The following is a 14,643-nucleotide window of genomic DNA, read 5'->3' as shown; positions in this document are numbered from 1 at the left end:
AGCGAGTAAAATCCTTTGGAGTCAGAGCGTCTTTCAATCTTATTGTACAATAAAAAGTATTGTACAATGTTATTATAGGTCTACGCGCAAATCCACCATGTTTGACACCCGTTACCATGACTACGAGTCATGTAGGTTCACACGAAACTATGCATTTACTTTGAAAAATATATTATTTTTTACAATTATCATGTGAATTATAGGAGTATTGAAGGTTATAAGTATTGATTTTAGCAGTAAGTTGTATTCTAGTGACAAGGTAAGACATGTTTTTTATAATTACAAAATATTTTTTGTAATAATGTTAGTAGGTAAGCAAATAAAAATATAGCCTATTTATTTTATCATTTTTATGAAAGCACGCAAAAGTGAGTTTCTTAAATATAATTCTGTTTTTTTATACATACTATATACATACTATATAACACATACTATATTTATGTTATGTCTTATTGACCTATTTATCATTATTACGATCTTACGTCTGTTTTCGTTCTAAAAGTCTAGAGTTTTTGGATAAAAATTAGTCTAATTCATTTTCTAGATAATCACTAACTTTCAATAAATGTCTCGTAAGTAGGTTCACCTGTTTTGAAGACCACAAATTACAAGTTTGTATCCCCTTAGGCATAGATGTATTACCTTTTTTTTTTTTTTTTTTTCTTTTCGAGGGGGAAGCCTTCAAAAGGTACCCGACGACGTGGGAGCGACGTCGGGTTATGTGGGATTTTTACCGCACTAAAACCCCCCCGGTGGCCGTCCTCGGCGCTTGTTGGAGAACTCCGGGATCTCCAACGGAACACAACCGGAGTCCTCCAAGCGCGATGCCCGAATCGGGCTCTGCCCTAGGGGAGCGTTCGCTCCTCCCGCAACATCTGGTGATTACGACGGTATGCGACCACACATACCGCCGTCCTTCCCGGGGTAGCATACTGGACGGTTCGAGCTCCCACTCTTGCCGCCCGCAACCCCGGAAGGCCCCTTTTAGTCGCCTCTTACGACAGGCAGGGGATACCGTAGCCCTATTCTGGTCCCGGAACTACAGGGACAATAGATGTATTACCTAAAGATGAGTTACTAGCGGGCAAATAATATGAAATATTGCCCTTAGGAGATATTTTTTAATATTTTCTTATTTACATTATTTGGGGTTTGGTTTAGATATTTATCCTCTAAATAATTTTATTAGCGTAAATATAATTTTTTTACATTAATTGTTAAAATAAAACTTATTTTTTAATTTTCCCTACACTTATAATAAGTTTGTATAGTAGAAATTGCATAGAAATATCCATATTTAAATTTAATAATAATATAATTATATTTCAGAGAACTGAAAAATACACAAAAAATGCAGTCTACAAAAAAACCCGAGGTTAAAGTTAGATCAAAAAAACAAACTCGAGATGATCTTTCAAGTACAGATAAAGATGAAAGACTAAAAAGGAATGCATACACCGTTTCCACTCCACGGACCTTTCTCCAGAAGTCCTCCACTGCTGACATTTACGCTAAGAAGATACCAAAGAAGATTACGACGTCACGAAACAATGAATCTCCTATGAAAGAATTTTTGTCACCGTCGTCAAGTCAGAAGTCGAAAAGTCAAATTAAAATGGCTACCAAAACTCCGACGCAAAGAAATACGAAACGATTAGTTTTGACTAATGTTACGGTTAGTTCGCCTGTCGTGAAGAGACGGCTTAATTTGGAAGAGAAAGAGAGTCCGAGAGCAAGTGTAGAGGAAAGAAAGCAGGTAAGTTGAAACACATTTTTCTGCCTGATAACAGCAGTGTTCAGCGCTACCGTGGTGTGGTTTGAAGGGTGTGGTAAAGGAGACATACATTTCCGATGCGTTCCAGCTTAATCCTTAGGGGCAGTGGCCCATTTGTAGCCCACCTCAGGCAGAACTCTTATTTTATCTGGGGTTGATAATAGATGTCAATGGATGGCAGTATCACTTACAATAGTCTGCAGATGGACTGCTTCGCTGTTTGCAGATGGCAGTATCACTTACAATCGTTTGTAGATGGACTGCTACATGCTAAAGCGTAATGTAGTATCGATGCAGTTGCCAAATTATCGAAGCTAAAAATAAAATTTTAATTCCTAAGGAATCCTTGTTTCTAGTTCTTTAATCCTAAGTATCTTACGTACCTAGTAATTAAATCCTTTTCAGTCAGCAAGTACTAGCAAGAACGTCCCCAAAGAGCCATTACCGGCCAGACAGAGAACAAAAACGAGGACCTTGGAAGAAGATGAGGTGAAGATTCTGACTCCAGAGGTGATAGACAACAACGCGGCCATGCAAGACCTATCGAGGAAGCTCGCTGCGAAGCCCAAGGCCTTCTTTGTCGATTTGGATGAGAAGCCGAAGGAAATGAAGGTAGCTGTGGTCAGTATCAACCCTTATAATTTCTCTGTTAGACATACAAGCTACATTGATGATTGATTGATTGATGATGATGATTATTAAGCTATATTCATAGATGTAGTAGATGAACATTCCACAAGAATTTACTAGTCATCTTCTCAGTTGAATCCAGGTTTCTCCCGCAACTCGTCAATATATGGGTATGTTTCTGAATCATGCTATCAAAATTTTCTCATCATGTTGCATATATATAAGCTCTGTTAGACTACCGGCACAATCGCTACTCAGGCATTAAGAGATCTCCCGTCACCAAAGTACTGATGTTTATACAGTGATTGCTTGTGCGTATGCTTGTAGTTCACCATCTTAGTAGCGAGCATGCAGTCCACCTGATTGTAATTGATTGTAACTGTCATCCATAGGCGTCTGTAACCAACAACAAATAGAACAGTTTCTACCTGAAACAAATCATAAGTACGTTGTTACACTTGTGGCATAAGTCGCCTCTATAATTCAGCTGGAATCCACATAATCCCGCCGAAAAACAGACCTACTTCACGCTACAAATGTCAAATATAGTGATACCTTCCCGATCGAATCTTCTTTTATCACTTATTAGATTGACATTTCATTTTCAGAAAGAAACTAACAAATCAAGCGAAGATGAAGTCAGTTATGAAGATGATTTTGAAAGTTATGAGTCTGATTTTGAATCGTATCACAGTGAAGATCATAGTAATGCATCTACACAATCTGGAGAAGCTAGTGGAGAAGATGAGCTTGAGATTAAACCTGATGAAGAAGTGACATCGAAGGAAGTAAAAGATGAAGAAAAAATGTTGGATTCAGGTAACATGTCTATTTAAAATAGATAGGCGATTGTATGTTACCGTTGGGGAACGGAACCCTATTACTAAGACGACTCCGTTGTCAGCCCGTCTGTCATAGGGCTCTGTCCTTTGAACGGTAATAGATACACCCTTGAAGTTTTTACAGTGTATGTATAACGGTGGCCGCTATAACAACAAATACCTAAAATTATTTATTTTTTATTTATTTATTTACTCATATCTTACATCTAACATCACAGGGTTGCCTAATGCGTTAGTGTACTTCACCTAATACCTCAACCCGTTACAATTTTCCGATATGATTATATATTATTAAAGGAGAATGCCCATTCTTGGTACTGATTTTTCTCATGCGTCAAAATGAAAGTAATATTAAAATTATTTTTTTAACATAATTTGTCGATCAGAATAGTTTCTTTGAACAGGGGATTCCATTTAAAATAAAATAAGACGAAATGTTGATTGTTGTTCTTAAAAATTAAAATGGCGGAATTTTATACTCGGAATTCAATAAGATCTATTAGTGTTTTGATTAATGATTTTTCTCGTGCATCAAAATGAAAGTAATATTAAAATTATTTTTTGATTTTTTTACATAGTTTGTCGATCAGAATAGTTTCTTTGAACAAGGGGGTTCCATTTAAGATAAAATAAGACGAAATGTTGATTGTTGTTCTTAAAAATTAAAATGGCGATATTTTATACTCGGAATTCATTATTTTAGGTTTTTAGGATTATTTTAGGTTTTTTTACCTACTACCTTTAAAAGTAAATGGATATATGTTAATCGAACTACATTATAGGTACCTACTATCAGTTAAAACCGACCATCAATCTATCGTCGGATATTTTCGATTTTGAGGTTATGTAACATTTCGGTAAATAACTTCAGAACCCGGGTGCTGATCTAAAATATAAGTATTGGTAGTAGTATTTGCTTAATTAAACATCGTCCACAACAAGTTTCAATTTGATGCAACTCTGGACGGCGGTCCATACTTTCATGGGCATTGTCCTTTAAAATAATTACAAATTAAATAAAATACAAAACCAAACTAAATCCAATGAAATACTTAAAATTCGATTAAAGTTACTTGAAAATAAATAGGGGTCGTCATACAAGAAACAGCAATTTTTCGGCGTTTTTCGTTTTATCTATTGAACCGTAATAGGTAGACAGTTCAAATTTTCACAATTCATTCAGTTCTATGGCTGCTATACTAATAATTATAGTTAAAAACGAAAAACTCACAAATTCGCACAAAGAAAATCGTTAATCCTGCGACTGATGAGGAGCGGAATAAAATTATTAAAATCGTGTATTGTCATCGGTTCTTGATACTTAAATGTTAAAAATTAATACATACAGGTCAAGCTAATAAAAGCGTGGTAAAATATGAAAATCACACTTGGTTAATTCTCTACCTCTCAGGTAACTTCGAGCTTCGGGAGTCCCAACGTTCGGCGAGGAAGCCAGTCATGGACTTCATTCTTGAAGGGGCTGAGGTGTCTGAGGCTACTGAGGACAAGAAGGCCTCTCTCACTGACGAGGGGTTCCAGGAGATGTCGAGCTCCAGCACGGTATCCAGCATGAGGATCGTGCATACTGAGGTGCTGGATAGGTGAGAGATTTACGATGGATTGCTTTGAAGCTGGTAGAACTTGAATGTGTTGGTTAAACGCCGGCGGCACCACCGCCACACCTATTCTTGCTTAATAACAGCAGTGTTAAGCGCTGCTGTGTTCTGGTTTGTAGGGTGTGGTAACGGAGACGTACTTTTCCGAGGCGTTCCAGCTTAGTCATTAGGGGTAGCGGCGCTGTGACTGACTTTAGATCTGATTCTGTCCCACTGTTGGCAGTTGGGCACGGGTCTTCGCTTAGAGTGTAAGCCATAGTCCAGCGTCTTGACCAAATGTGAATCCTTAGACTTTACATACCTTTGAGAACGTTTTTAAAGAACTAGGTGTAGATTTTTTTCGCAATATTCTTCACCGTTAAAGGAAGTAATAAAATATGTATTAACAATTTTACATTTTAATTTTCAGACCACTTTTCATAGATTTTACAAAATCAAAAGAGAATAAACGCAAAAGAAAAGTTTTCGAAAGATTAAAACAACGCGCCAGAGATATATTGAGCATGGTAACACTACACGAAATATCGTACTCGCTCTTCGAAATGAAACCGATTCCATACGACTTGTATATGGCGACATTTGGTAGGAAAAATTATACCCAAACAGCGGTGCAAACGTTTGAGGATGGTAACACTGTGGAAATACAGACGGATGAGATTTTTAACGATAATAAATGGACGCAATTTCCGGTGGAATTTTCCAAAAATATTATTTTTGATGATGACAATGTTAGCAAGTGTGTCAGAGAAGATGATTTTGAAGGGAAATTTAATTTTTTAATAGATCCTGATGTTAATAATAGCAAAATGGCTGAAAATGAAGAATACAAAATGAATCCATTAAAGCTATTTCTAGAACAGAAAGATGGCGCTGGTAGCCATGCTTTTCCAGAGGAAATGTATACAACAAAACTTAAAAATAAGGAATTCAATGTAAATAAACTTAGAAAGTTTCTAAAGAAATCTGAGGGTATTATAAGTAGTATATTAAATCTAAACGCGGGTAGTAGTGAAACTTTGAATTTAGTCAAAACATCAAAATTACCATTTAGTAGAGGTTATTTGAATATATCTACTAAGAATATAACAGATGAGAAGTTAATTTACTTGAAATATACTAAAACCATCGGTGTTGCTATATCCGAAACAAAAGACAATTTGATAATGACATTCCATAAGAAACAACAAAGTGACACGATAAAATGCGTTATTTGTCTATGGGACACCAGTGTTGCCAGATGCGAACCCCTAAAAGTCCTTAAAGCAACAGATAATGTGGTAATTGGGAGATATAGAGGCAACACTAATGGTATTTTTGTAGCTGGTCTGCAAGATGGGTAAGAATCATTGTTTTATTATAAAATCAGTACAATTACCATGAGTCCTTTTAAAGAAAAATATGTTTTAAATGAGCATGCAGTCCACTTGATAGTAATTCACTGCCCTATGGACATCTGTAATCAATCCCAGATATGATGGGAGCCCTATAAGGTCGTCCACAGTTGCATTGCTTCTCTGCAAGACTAAAATGCCTCATATAATGGAAGGTGGTAGAACCCTCTGTGGTTCGACTCCAGCGACACGACCGCCACCTATATCTGCCTAATAACAACAGTGTTAAGCGCTGCTGTGTTCTGGTTTGAAGGGTGTGGTAAGGGAGACATACTTTTCGGAGGCGTTCCAGCTCAGTCCTCAGGAGTAGCGGCGCATCTGTGGTCGACCTCAGGTAGGAATCTAATCCTATCTGGTGTTGATTACAGATGTCTATCGGTAGCAGTAGCCACTTACCATCAGATGGACTGCATTCTCATCTGCTGTTCCCTTATTATAAAAAAATATATACATACATGGACATTTATTATTTTCAGGACATTGCATTTGTGGGACTTATCCGAGGAGCCATCTTGGCGGAACGATGTTGCCAGCTCAGTAGATGAAAATGGTACCAAATTGGTAGAAATAGATACGTCTCGAATGTCACAGATAGAAATTGACAGAGAATGGAATTTGAGAAATAGCCATGTCAGCTGTGAAGAGGTAATTTTGTATTTAATTTTTATATTGAAATGTTCATTTGTGTCGGTTTTTGGATGCGTTTATATTTCTTGTGTACATAAGTAGATTTTTTGGAAATTTAAGTCTGTGCTGTAATAAATCTAAAATTCACGTCAATATCGTGCAAGGAAAATCGTTAATCCTGACTATCCTGATAAGAAGAATAACAAAATATTAAGATTGTGTATGGTCATCGGTTCTTGATAATTGTTAAAAAAAATATCTGATTGGTAAAAATGGGTAAAAATCTCGTTCAAAGATTCCATTACATACCCACGTATGGTCCGCGCCAATCTGTTAGTCCGCTGTGAAGTTGTTGCGAGCAGATGTAGTCATACAATTTTCCTATGGCGACGCGATTCATTTCTATATTCAGAGCGGACTAGCAGTTTTACGCGGACTATACATACATACAACCAATAAAATAATTGTAATTGTGTTTTTTGTGTAATTTTACGTTACAGAAACCGTTATGTGCAATGCAAGTGTCGTCATATACGAGCAGTGCTGTCAACATGCACAGCAAGGACTCAGCGGATAGTATAGTGGGGTTGGAGTTTGTTGGTGATACGAGGGAAATGAGCCAGGATTGTGGGCAGAAGATTGTCGGGCAGGTAGGTTTAGATTTTCAATATAATAAAGCAGATTTAGTTATTTATTCAAACCAAATAAATATTTTTTAATTCAAAACGGGTTCTTTACTGAGCACTTTTTGAATGTCGATACATCTACCAATATATCTCTATCTATGTTATAAATAGTGCAGATAGATAGATTTAGATTTACATAATAATTAAGCTTTCCTCATATACTTCATCATCATCATCATCATCATCAACCCATTACTGTTCCACTGCTGGGCACGGGTCTCCTCTCAGAATGAGAAGGATTAGGCCATAGTCCACCGCGCTGGCCAAATGCGTATTGGTAGACTTTACATACATTTGAGATTTTTTTTTATAAATATCTCATGTTTGCAGGTTTCCTCACGATGTTTTCCTTCACGGTTTCATCATCATCATCAACCCATTACTGTCCCACTGCTGGGCACGGGTCTCCTCTCGGAATGAGAAGGATTAGGCCATAGTCCACCGCGCTGGCCAAGTGCGTATTGGTAGACTTCACATACCTTTAAGATTTTTTTTTTTTTTTTTATAAATCTCTCAGGTATGCAGGTTTCCTCACGATGTTTTCCTTCACCGTTTAAGCAAGTGATAATTAATTCCTAATACGCACATAAATTTGAAAATCAGAGGTGCGTGCCTGGGATTTGAACCTCGGACCCCTCGATCGAAAGGCCGTATTCCTTAACCACTAGGCTATCACTGCTTCACGGTTTAGCAAGTGATAATTAATTTCTAATACACACATAACTTTGAAAAATCAGAGTTGCCTGGGATTTGAACCTCGGACCTCTCGATCGACAGGCCGAGTTTATTAACCGCTAGGCTATCACTGCTATCCTTATCCTTATATAAGTCCTTTAAAACTTTTCTAATTTTTAACAAAATTTTATGCTTCTAGCCCATAGTTCTAGCCACTCCTTATGCGGCGAGCTGTCTAACATTTACTGTATCTTTTGGTTAACACGTTCCCTGCGGCACAGATTTTTCTGTACTTTCCATTACTGCGTTACGAGTTGTTTTAAACCTCGTCTTATATCCGACATTGTGGCGGCACGAGGCGTGTTAAATCCCACCGCCCGAAGGAGACTAAAATCCTTTTTTTGGCGCCAAATAAGACAAAATCGACGGCTTTTGTCTTGATTATTATTAACAATGAGTTGATTAACCTAAAACTGCCGCCGCCCTTGGTTAAATTCGTTACTTTAGATTCTATGGGTAAAATAAAATGTGGGTCTAATGCACCTCGGACCGCACTGAAAAATGGCAGGTTTCCATATAATTTAGTGATGGGAAAATAAATATCGATTTTATTTTATTGTTTTTATTTATCAACGTTATGGACAGCATGAATACAAAAAGGGGAAAAGTTATGGATGTTTTTCATTGAAACATTTCAGACAATAAGGTTTTTTGCAAACAGTGCATTCCGTGAGATTTTTTTTTTGGTTTTTTTGTCTGCCTCACGACATGTCAAGAATGTGCGGAGTTTTTCGTAGCATCCGACACATCTCTTCTTCTTTGGACCCTTATCGAGATGATGTGCTTTCTTTGCAGTGGATTCTGAAAAGTAGGAGCGAGTAGATTAGAGTAAAGAGTAATCGGAATACTCGGTAACGATTTTGCCTACGTTTCCTATATCAATAATGTAGCTACTTAACTTTTGTTTGAACCATAACAGGAAACGTAATTATCTATAATGTAATTTCTTACTATACGGATATACGCCTAGCCTGCCAAGTCTCACTACTGGACTTTCACCTAGATAGAGTATATTTGTGACTTACCTGTTTTTGAAATATCTTCCTGTATTCTGATTCTGGCTCAGATTTTTCAACCGGTTTTTCTTCATCTTCCTCCATGATCAACTTTTTTCGGCAACGTTTCGACATGATAATTTTCAACATAAAGACAGCGGTCCTACTTCGTCGCTACGCAGCCTCGACTGCGTTGCACAACACTAACCACGTGAAGCTAGCGTGGGGTGCGGTACGAGGTGCGTGGGGAAACGAGGCGTTCGCAACCTCGTTCCGCACTGTGTTAGCATTATTATTTGTTCAGTGCGGTACGAGGTCTAACAAACCCGACATTAGGTTGGTGTACCATAGAACTAGGAATCAGTAGCACATCACAAACATATAGTTATCACTCTCCTACACTGAACCAGACGGAAGTTATGCCTCTCGCACCACAGAGAAGTTAAAGTTTTTTCTTACCGCTATAACGACCAGACATGGACGAGGTGTTTTAAGCCGCGTTCCGCAGCTAACGTGTTAAGTTAAGTCTGCAATAAATGAGAAATTAGTGAAACAAAAAATGAATTAATTAGCAAAAACATACTTTTGGCGTGTTTTTGAGTTAAATTTTCTATTCTTTTTCAGATATGTACGTTGCAAAAGTTAGGAATATTAACGATATGGTCAATAAATCAAGAAAAGTCCACAACTACCCGTGACATTGGGAAGGCCTTTTGGTCGAATATAAGACTAGAAAAAAAACAATCTGTACATCTTTCTGACCATTTAGACACCCCAATTAACAACAGCAATTTCAATCTGAACGCAGCGAAACGAAGACTTTCGAATAGAAAGCAGGAAAGGATCGAACGCAGAAAGGAAATTACCCGCCCGAAGTCGGCCATTTTGAAAAATCTTGACAGGTCAAACAGTGTTGCCAGTCCGAGGAAGAATCTACCAATTGGTAGAAATGTGAATGAGTGGGATAGTGTGATTATTTGCAATCACCTGAAAGTGTTGAGGTTGAATAAAGATGATAATTATTTGATAGCTATGAACAATGGGGAAGTTTTATGTTGCAAGCGGAATTTACGGGACTTCAAAGTTGATCGACTTTGTGTTGCGTGTAAGTTGCCATTTTTATTATAAAGAAGTAGAAAGCATACAGTCCACCTGATACTACTACTGCCGCACATGGACATCTGTAATCAACCCCAGAAAATATTAAATTCCTGAGATTGGCCGTATGCGCCGCTACCCCAGATGACTAAGCTGGAACGTCTGAGAAATACATGTCTCCCTTACCACGCTCGTCAACCCATAACACAGCAACACTTAACATTGCTGTTATTAGGCAGAAATAGAGCATCCAAGGCATTCCAGCTTATTCCTCAGGGGTAGCGGTGCATCTGTGGCCGACCGAAAGTAGGAAATTAATCTTATCTGGGGTTATACTGATGACCATACGGAGTAGCCACTTACCATCTGATGGATTGCATGCTCGTCTGCTACTCCTATCTACTCTATTTATTGTTCTAGCTGATAAGTCCTCAATAACAAGACTGGAAGTGACACACAACAACCTACCGTACTACTTGGCGGCCACAGAGTCAGGCACTATCAATATGTGTTCAATCCTCGAAGCTAGAGTTCTTCTAACGCTGGATTGTCGGTAAGAACTGTTTTATTTTATTTATTTTTAAACTGATAACAGTTTGATCGATATTATAATTATAGTCAAAATATCATATTTTTATTGTTATGGTGATTTTTTGGACGTTTGGTAAAGGGAGGTCTCCCCAAGGTGATGCTGCCCGGACAGCGGCCGTGCTTCGACAGTCTCAGTTCCGAGCTTGTATATATGCAAGATGTTGAGAAAACTTCGATAGCGTGATTCAGAATACTCGTGGCGCCATCTCTTAATAAATAACTTAAAAATAACCATGTATGGAACATGTTTTTTATGGTTCCGTATCCAAAGGGTAAAATGGAACTCTATTACTAGGCCTCAGTTGTCTGTCCGTGTCTCACGTGGCTCTATCACTTGAACATAGACACTTGAAATTTTTACAGACTATTTATAACGGTGCCCGCTAAGCATAACCATAAATAAAAATAATAGTATAAAAATTAAAAATAAATAAAGGTACCTATAATAATAAAATTTTTCGGCATTTTTCGCTTTATCTATTTAACCGTAATAGCACAAAATAAAATTAGTTTTTATTTTGTTGTAATAGGTACTTACACAGTTCAATCTTTCACAATATTACTCATATGGCTAGGATAAAAAGTACTAAAAATAAAAATAAAAAATTGGCAAAAATTCTTGTGCGAGTTCGTCTCGCATTTGGCCAATTTTTACTGCTAATTTAACGCCGACTGAGAAAACTATTTTTAATTAATTCTTGTATAATATTCTACTTACTTCAAAAATATATACGTAGATACTAAATTTCGAAAATATTTTTTCAGCAACGGACCACCAATGACGGTTGATAGATGCCAATCGGACCACAAGGGCAGGTTTGTCGCTAGCGTACCGGCACAGTCGACAGCTGAGATGACGGCATCTAGGTTTCATTCTAACGTAAGTTTTATTTAAGATTTTGGCTGTTTTATAAAATTAAATAGCAGACGAGCATGTAGTCCATTTAATTCTAAGCTTACCCCCGCATTAACAATTATGTACTGTAGTAATGTTAAATTAGTATAATTGTTCCACTTATATGGATATAATGAAAAGGTAAAACTAAGCATAAAAAAAATGTGAGCCGTCACGGGACGCCTGGCAGATGTGAAACATCGACATTATTTTGTTAAAGTAATATGCAGAAAAGAACATATTGTGATAGGAACTAAATATGTCATAATGATAAAATAAAATATTACGATTTTCTTCCAGATAACGATGACTATTTATTGAATTCGATTGCGCATGGCGACGCGTCGCCACACCGTACACACTACTGCATATAGACTGTATATATATACCATCGTATAGCGTGGCGACGCGTCGCCACGGCATGCGTCGCCACGCCAGAAATCGGTTTTACGTGCGGCTATAGATGTTTCACATCAATAATAAAATATTAAATAAATGAATAATTAAATAATATTAAATAGAATTATTCCTTATTATACGTATGGTTTTGGGTGTCATTGAATCGTATCGTTAGATAAGATAAAATGTTAAAAACGTCTTTTAAAATAAATGTATGGCTACGCTTTTATTGGCTTGAAATTTATGTGTGTATGTATGTATGCAACAGAATCTTTGAACACGATTTTTACACACTTTGAAGGGCCAGTTTATTTCAAAATTTTGAACACATCTCAAAAACCGATGACAATATACAATTTTGATAATTTTGTTCCATTGTCCTTGTCAGGATCATTAGGATTAACGAGGCGGTGTTCGAACGCCTAGAGAAAGTTCATGGCAAAGTTACTAGATTGCAACAACTATTACTTTTTAGTTTAATTAACTATAGATTACTGATAAAAGCGTGGGTTTAAATTCTTTAAACTATTTTTCCCCTTCTTTCCAGTTCTCAGTAAAATCTCTAACATGGTCACCTACGAATCCCTTCTGCGTGTTGGCCCTACTCGCCACCGGTACCTTTGTCACATGGGAACTGACGCACAGTGACATTAACGCGAAGAACGTAGTAGAGAACGCGGCTGTAGAGAGCACTTCTAGCAGATCTAACTCTGTGGTAAGATTGTTTTTATAATACAGGACTATAGTCCGCGTAAAACTGACATTCCGCTCTGAATATAGAAATGAATCGTGTCGCCATAGTAAATTGTATGACTACACCTGCTCGCAACAACTTCAGAGCGGACTAGCAGTTTAGCGTGGACTATAGCAGACCAGCATGCATTTCATTTGATGATAAGTGACTACTGCCTCCCATGGACATCTGTAATCAACACCAGTTAGGATTAGATATACCTACCTGAGGTCGGTCACAGATGCGCCGCTACCCCTGAGGATTAAGCTGGTACGCCTTCGAAAAGTATGTCTTCCTTACCAGGCCCTTCAAACCAGAACAGCGGCGCTTAGCACTACTGTTAATAGGCACAAATATACTGAAGTTACCATCATTCACAACGATTATTATGGCCACACTTGTTTTTCTAAGTAATATGGGAAGCCTACGTTTAGATCTAGAATTGAGAAATGACGTCACCTTATTTTTTTTTTATATTCCAGGCACTAATAACAACAGAAGGAGAGGTCCATATCCACAGATTATCAACCGAACAAGACAAAAGTACCAAAGACTTATTCAGGAAATATGTAGCGTTGTTATAAAAGTCCCAATACTCGGCTAGCGGGATAGACTATGGAACAGTGACGTCATGATGACGTCAGCAGGTGACAAGTAATATTGAACAGGGGTAATGTGGCGACTTCCCGCAACTCGTCAAGAGATGGCGTTGTTTCTGAATCACGCTATCGAAGTTTTCTCAACATGTTGCATATATACAAGCTCCGAACTGAGACTGTCGGAGCACGGCCGCTGTCAGGACTGCATCACCCTATAGGAAGATCTACAGAAGGCTACTGAATGGCGATATGAGGTCGATTAATTGAATAATCTATTTAACACCAAAAAATATCGATTATTCTAATCGATACTGGTCAAAGAATCACATACATATCAGAAAATTGATATTTTACTGATGAAATTACATAAGACTTCTACTTTACTCCTTTGTCGATTAAATTTCTGAGCGGCATGGAAGACCAGTGACTTTTCTATAATACAATGGCCGCCCAGAGCACCAATAAAATAAACTGAAGACTTTGCAAGAACCGATCCTCCACTGTCGATTGATTCTTCAGGTAGAAACACAATGATTAGGGATCTTTACTGAGTAAGATAGGTAATCGTTAATGTTGTAGGTGATATTGTTAAATATTAGTCTAATTTGTTATTAAATATTAAGCATATTTTATTTGTTTCCATAACCTGTATTCTATCTAAAGAAATAGTAGCTCAATTGTGTATAAATTTACTTACTCTAGAAGTAAAAGATCTCAGTGCAGTTTCAAGGTAGTAGAAGCCTTTGTGGTTCGACTCCGGCGGCACCACCGTCACACCTATTTCTGCCTTATAAAAGCAATGTTGACCGCTGCTGTGTTCTGGTTTGACGTGTGGTAAGGGAGACATATTTTTCAGAGGCGTTCCAGCTTAATCCTCAGGGGTAGTAGCGCACCTGTGACCGACGTTAGCTAGGTATATCTAGGTGGCCGACCTCAGGTAGGAATATCAAATCCTATCTGGGGTTGATTACAAATGTCTATGGGCAGCAGTAGACACGTACCATCAGGTGGAGTGCATGCTCGTCTGCTACT

At 37.6% G+C, this 14,643-nt stretch overlaps 1 protein-coding gene across 1 annotated transcript; it reads left to right on the top strand.

Moving 5' to 3' along the window:
- The first annotated feature begins 1,333 nt into the window (after positions 1-1,333).
- LOC140751357 (uncharacterized) lies at positions 1,334-14,238 on the top strand. The gene is made up of 12 exons (XM_073085262.1): positions 1,334-1,756; positions 2,180-2,395; positions 3,013-3,223; positions 4,658-4,847; positions 5,272-6,198; positions 6,730-6,898; positions 7,381-7,530; positions 9,921-10,401; positions 10,815-10,947; positions 11,751-11,865; positions 12,827-12,994; positions 13,495-14,238. The coding sequence occupies exons 1-12, from the start codon at positions 1,352-1,354 to the stop codon at positions 13,594-13,596; spliced, it is 3,267 nt and encodes a 1,088-aa protein (XP_072941363.1). The 5' UTR covers positions 1,334-1,351; the 3' UTR covers positions 13,597-14,238.
- The last annotated feature ends 405 nt before the right edge of the window (positions 14,239-14,643 follow it).

The sequence above is a fragment of the Epargyreus clarus genome, unplaced genomic scaffold (assembly GCF_041222505.1).
Source record: "Epargyreus clarus isolate Ecla_fem2 unplaced genomic scaffold, WU_Ecla_fem_2.2 ptg000022l, whole genome shotgun sequence".
NCBI lineage: Eukaryota > Metazoa > Arthropoda > Insecta > Lepidoptera > Hesperiidae > Epargyreus > Epargyreus clarus.
The sequence above is the reverse complement of the archived record's forward strand: the minus strand, read 5'-3'. Positions and strand labels throughout refer to the sequence as shown.

Coding starts and splice junctions, on each gene's coding strand:
- LOC140751357 (XM_073085262.1), top strand. CDS start 1,352: ATGCAGTCTACAAAAAAACCCGAGGTTAAAGTTAGATCAAAAAAACAA. Junction 2,396..3,012: donor AGGAAATGAAGGTAGCTGTG/GTCAGTATCAAC, acceptor TTTCATTTTCAG/AAAGAAACTAACAAATCAAG. Junction 10,948..11,750: donor CTTCTAACGCTGGATTGTCG/GTAAGAACTGTT, acceptor ATATTTTTTCAG/CAACGGACCACCAATGACGG.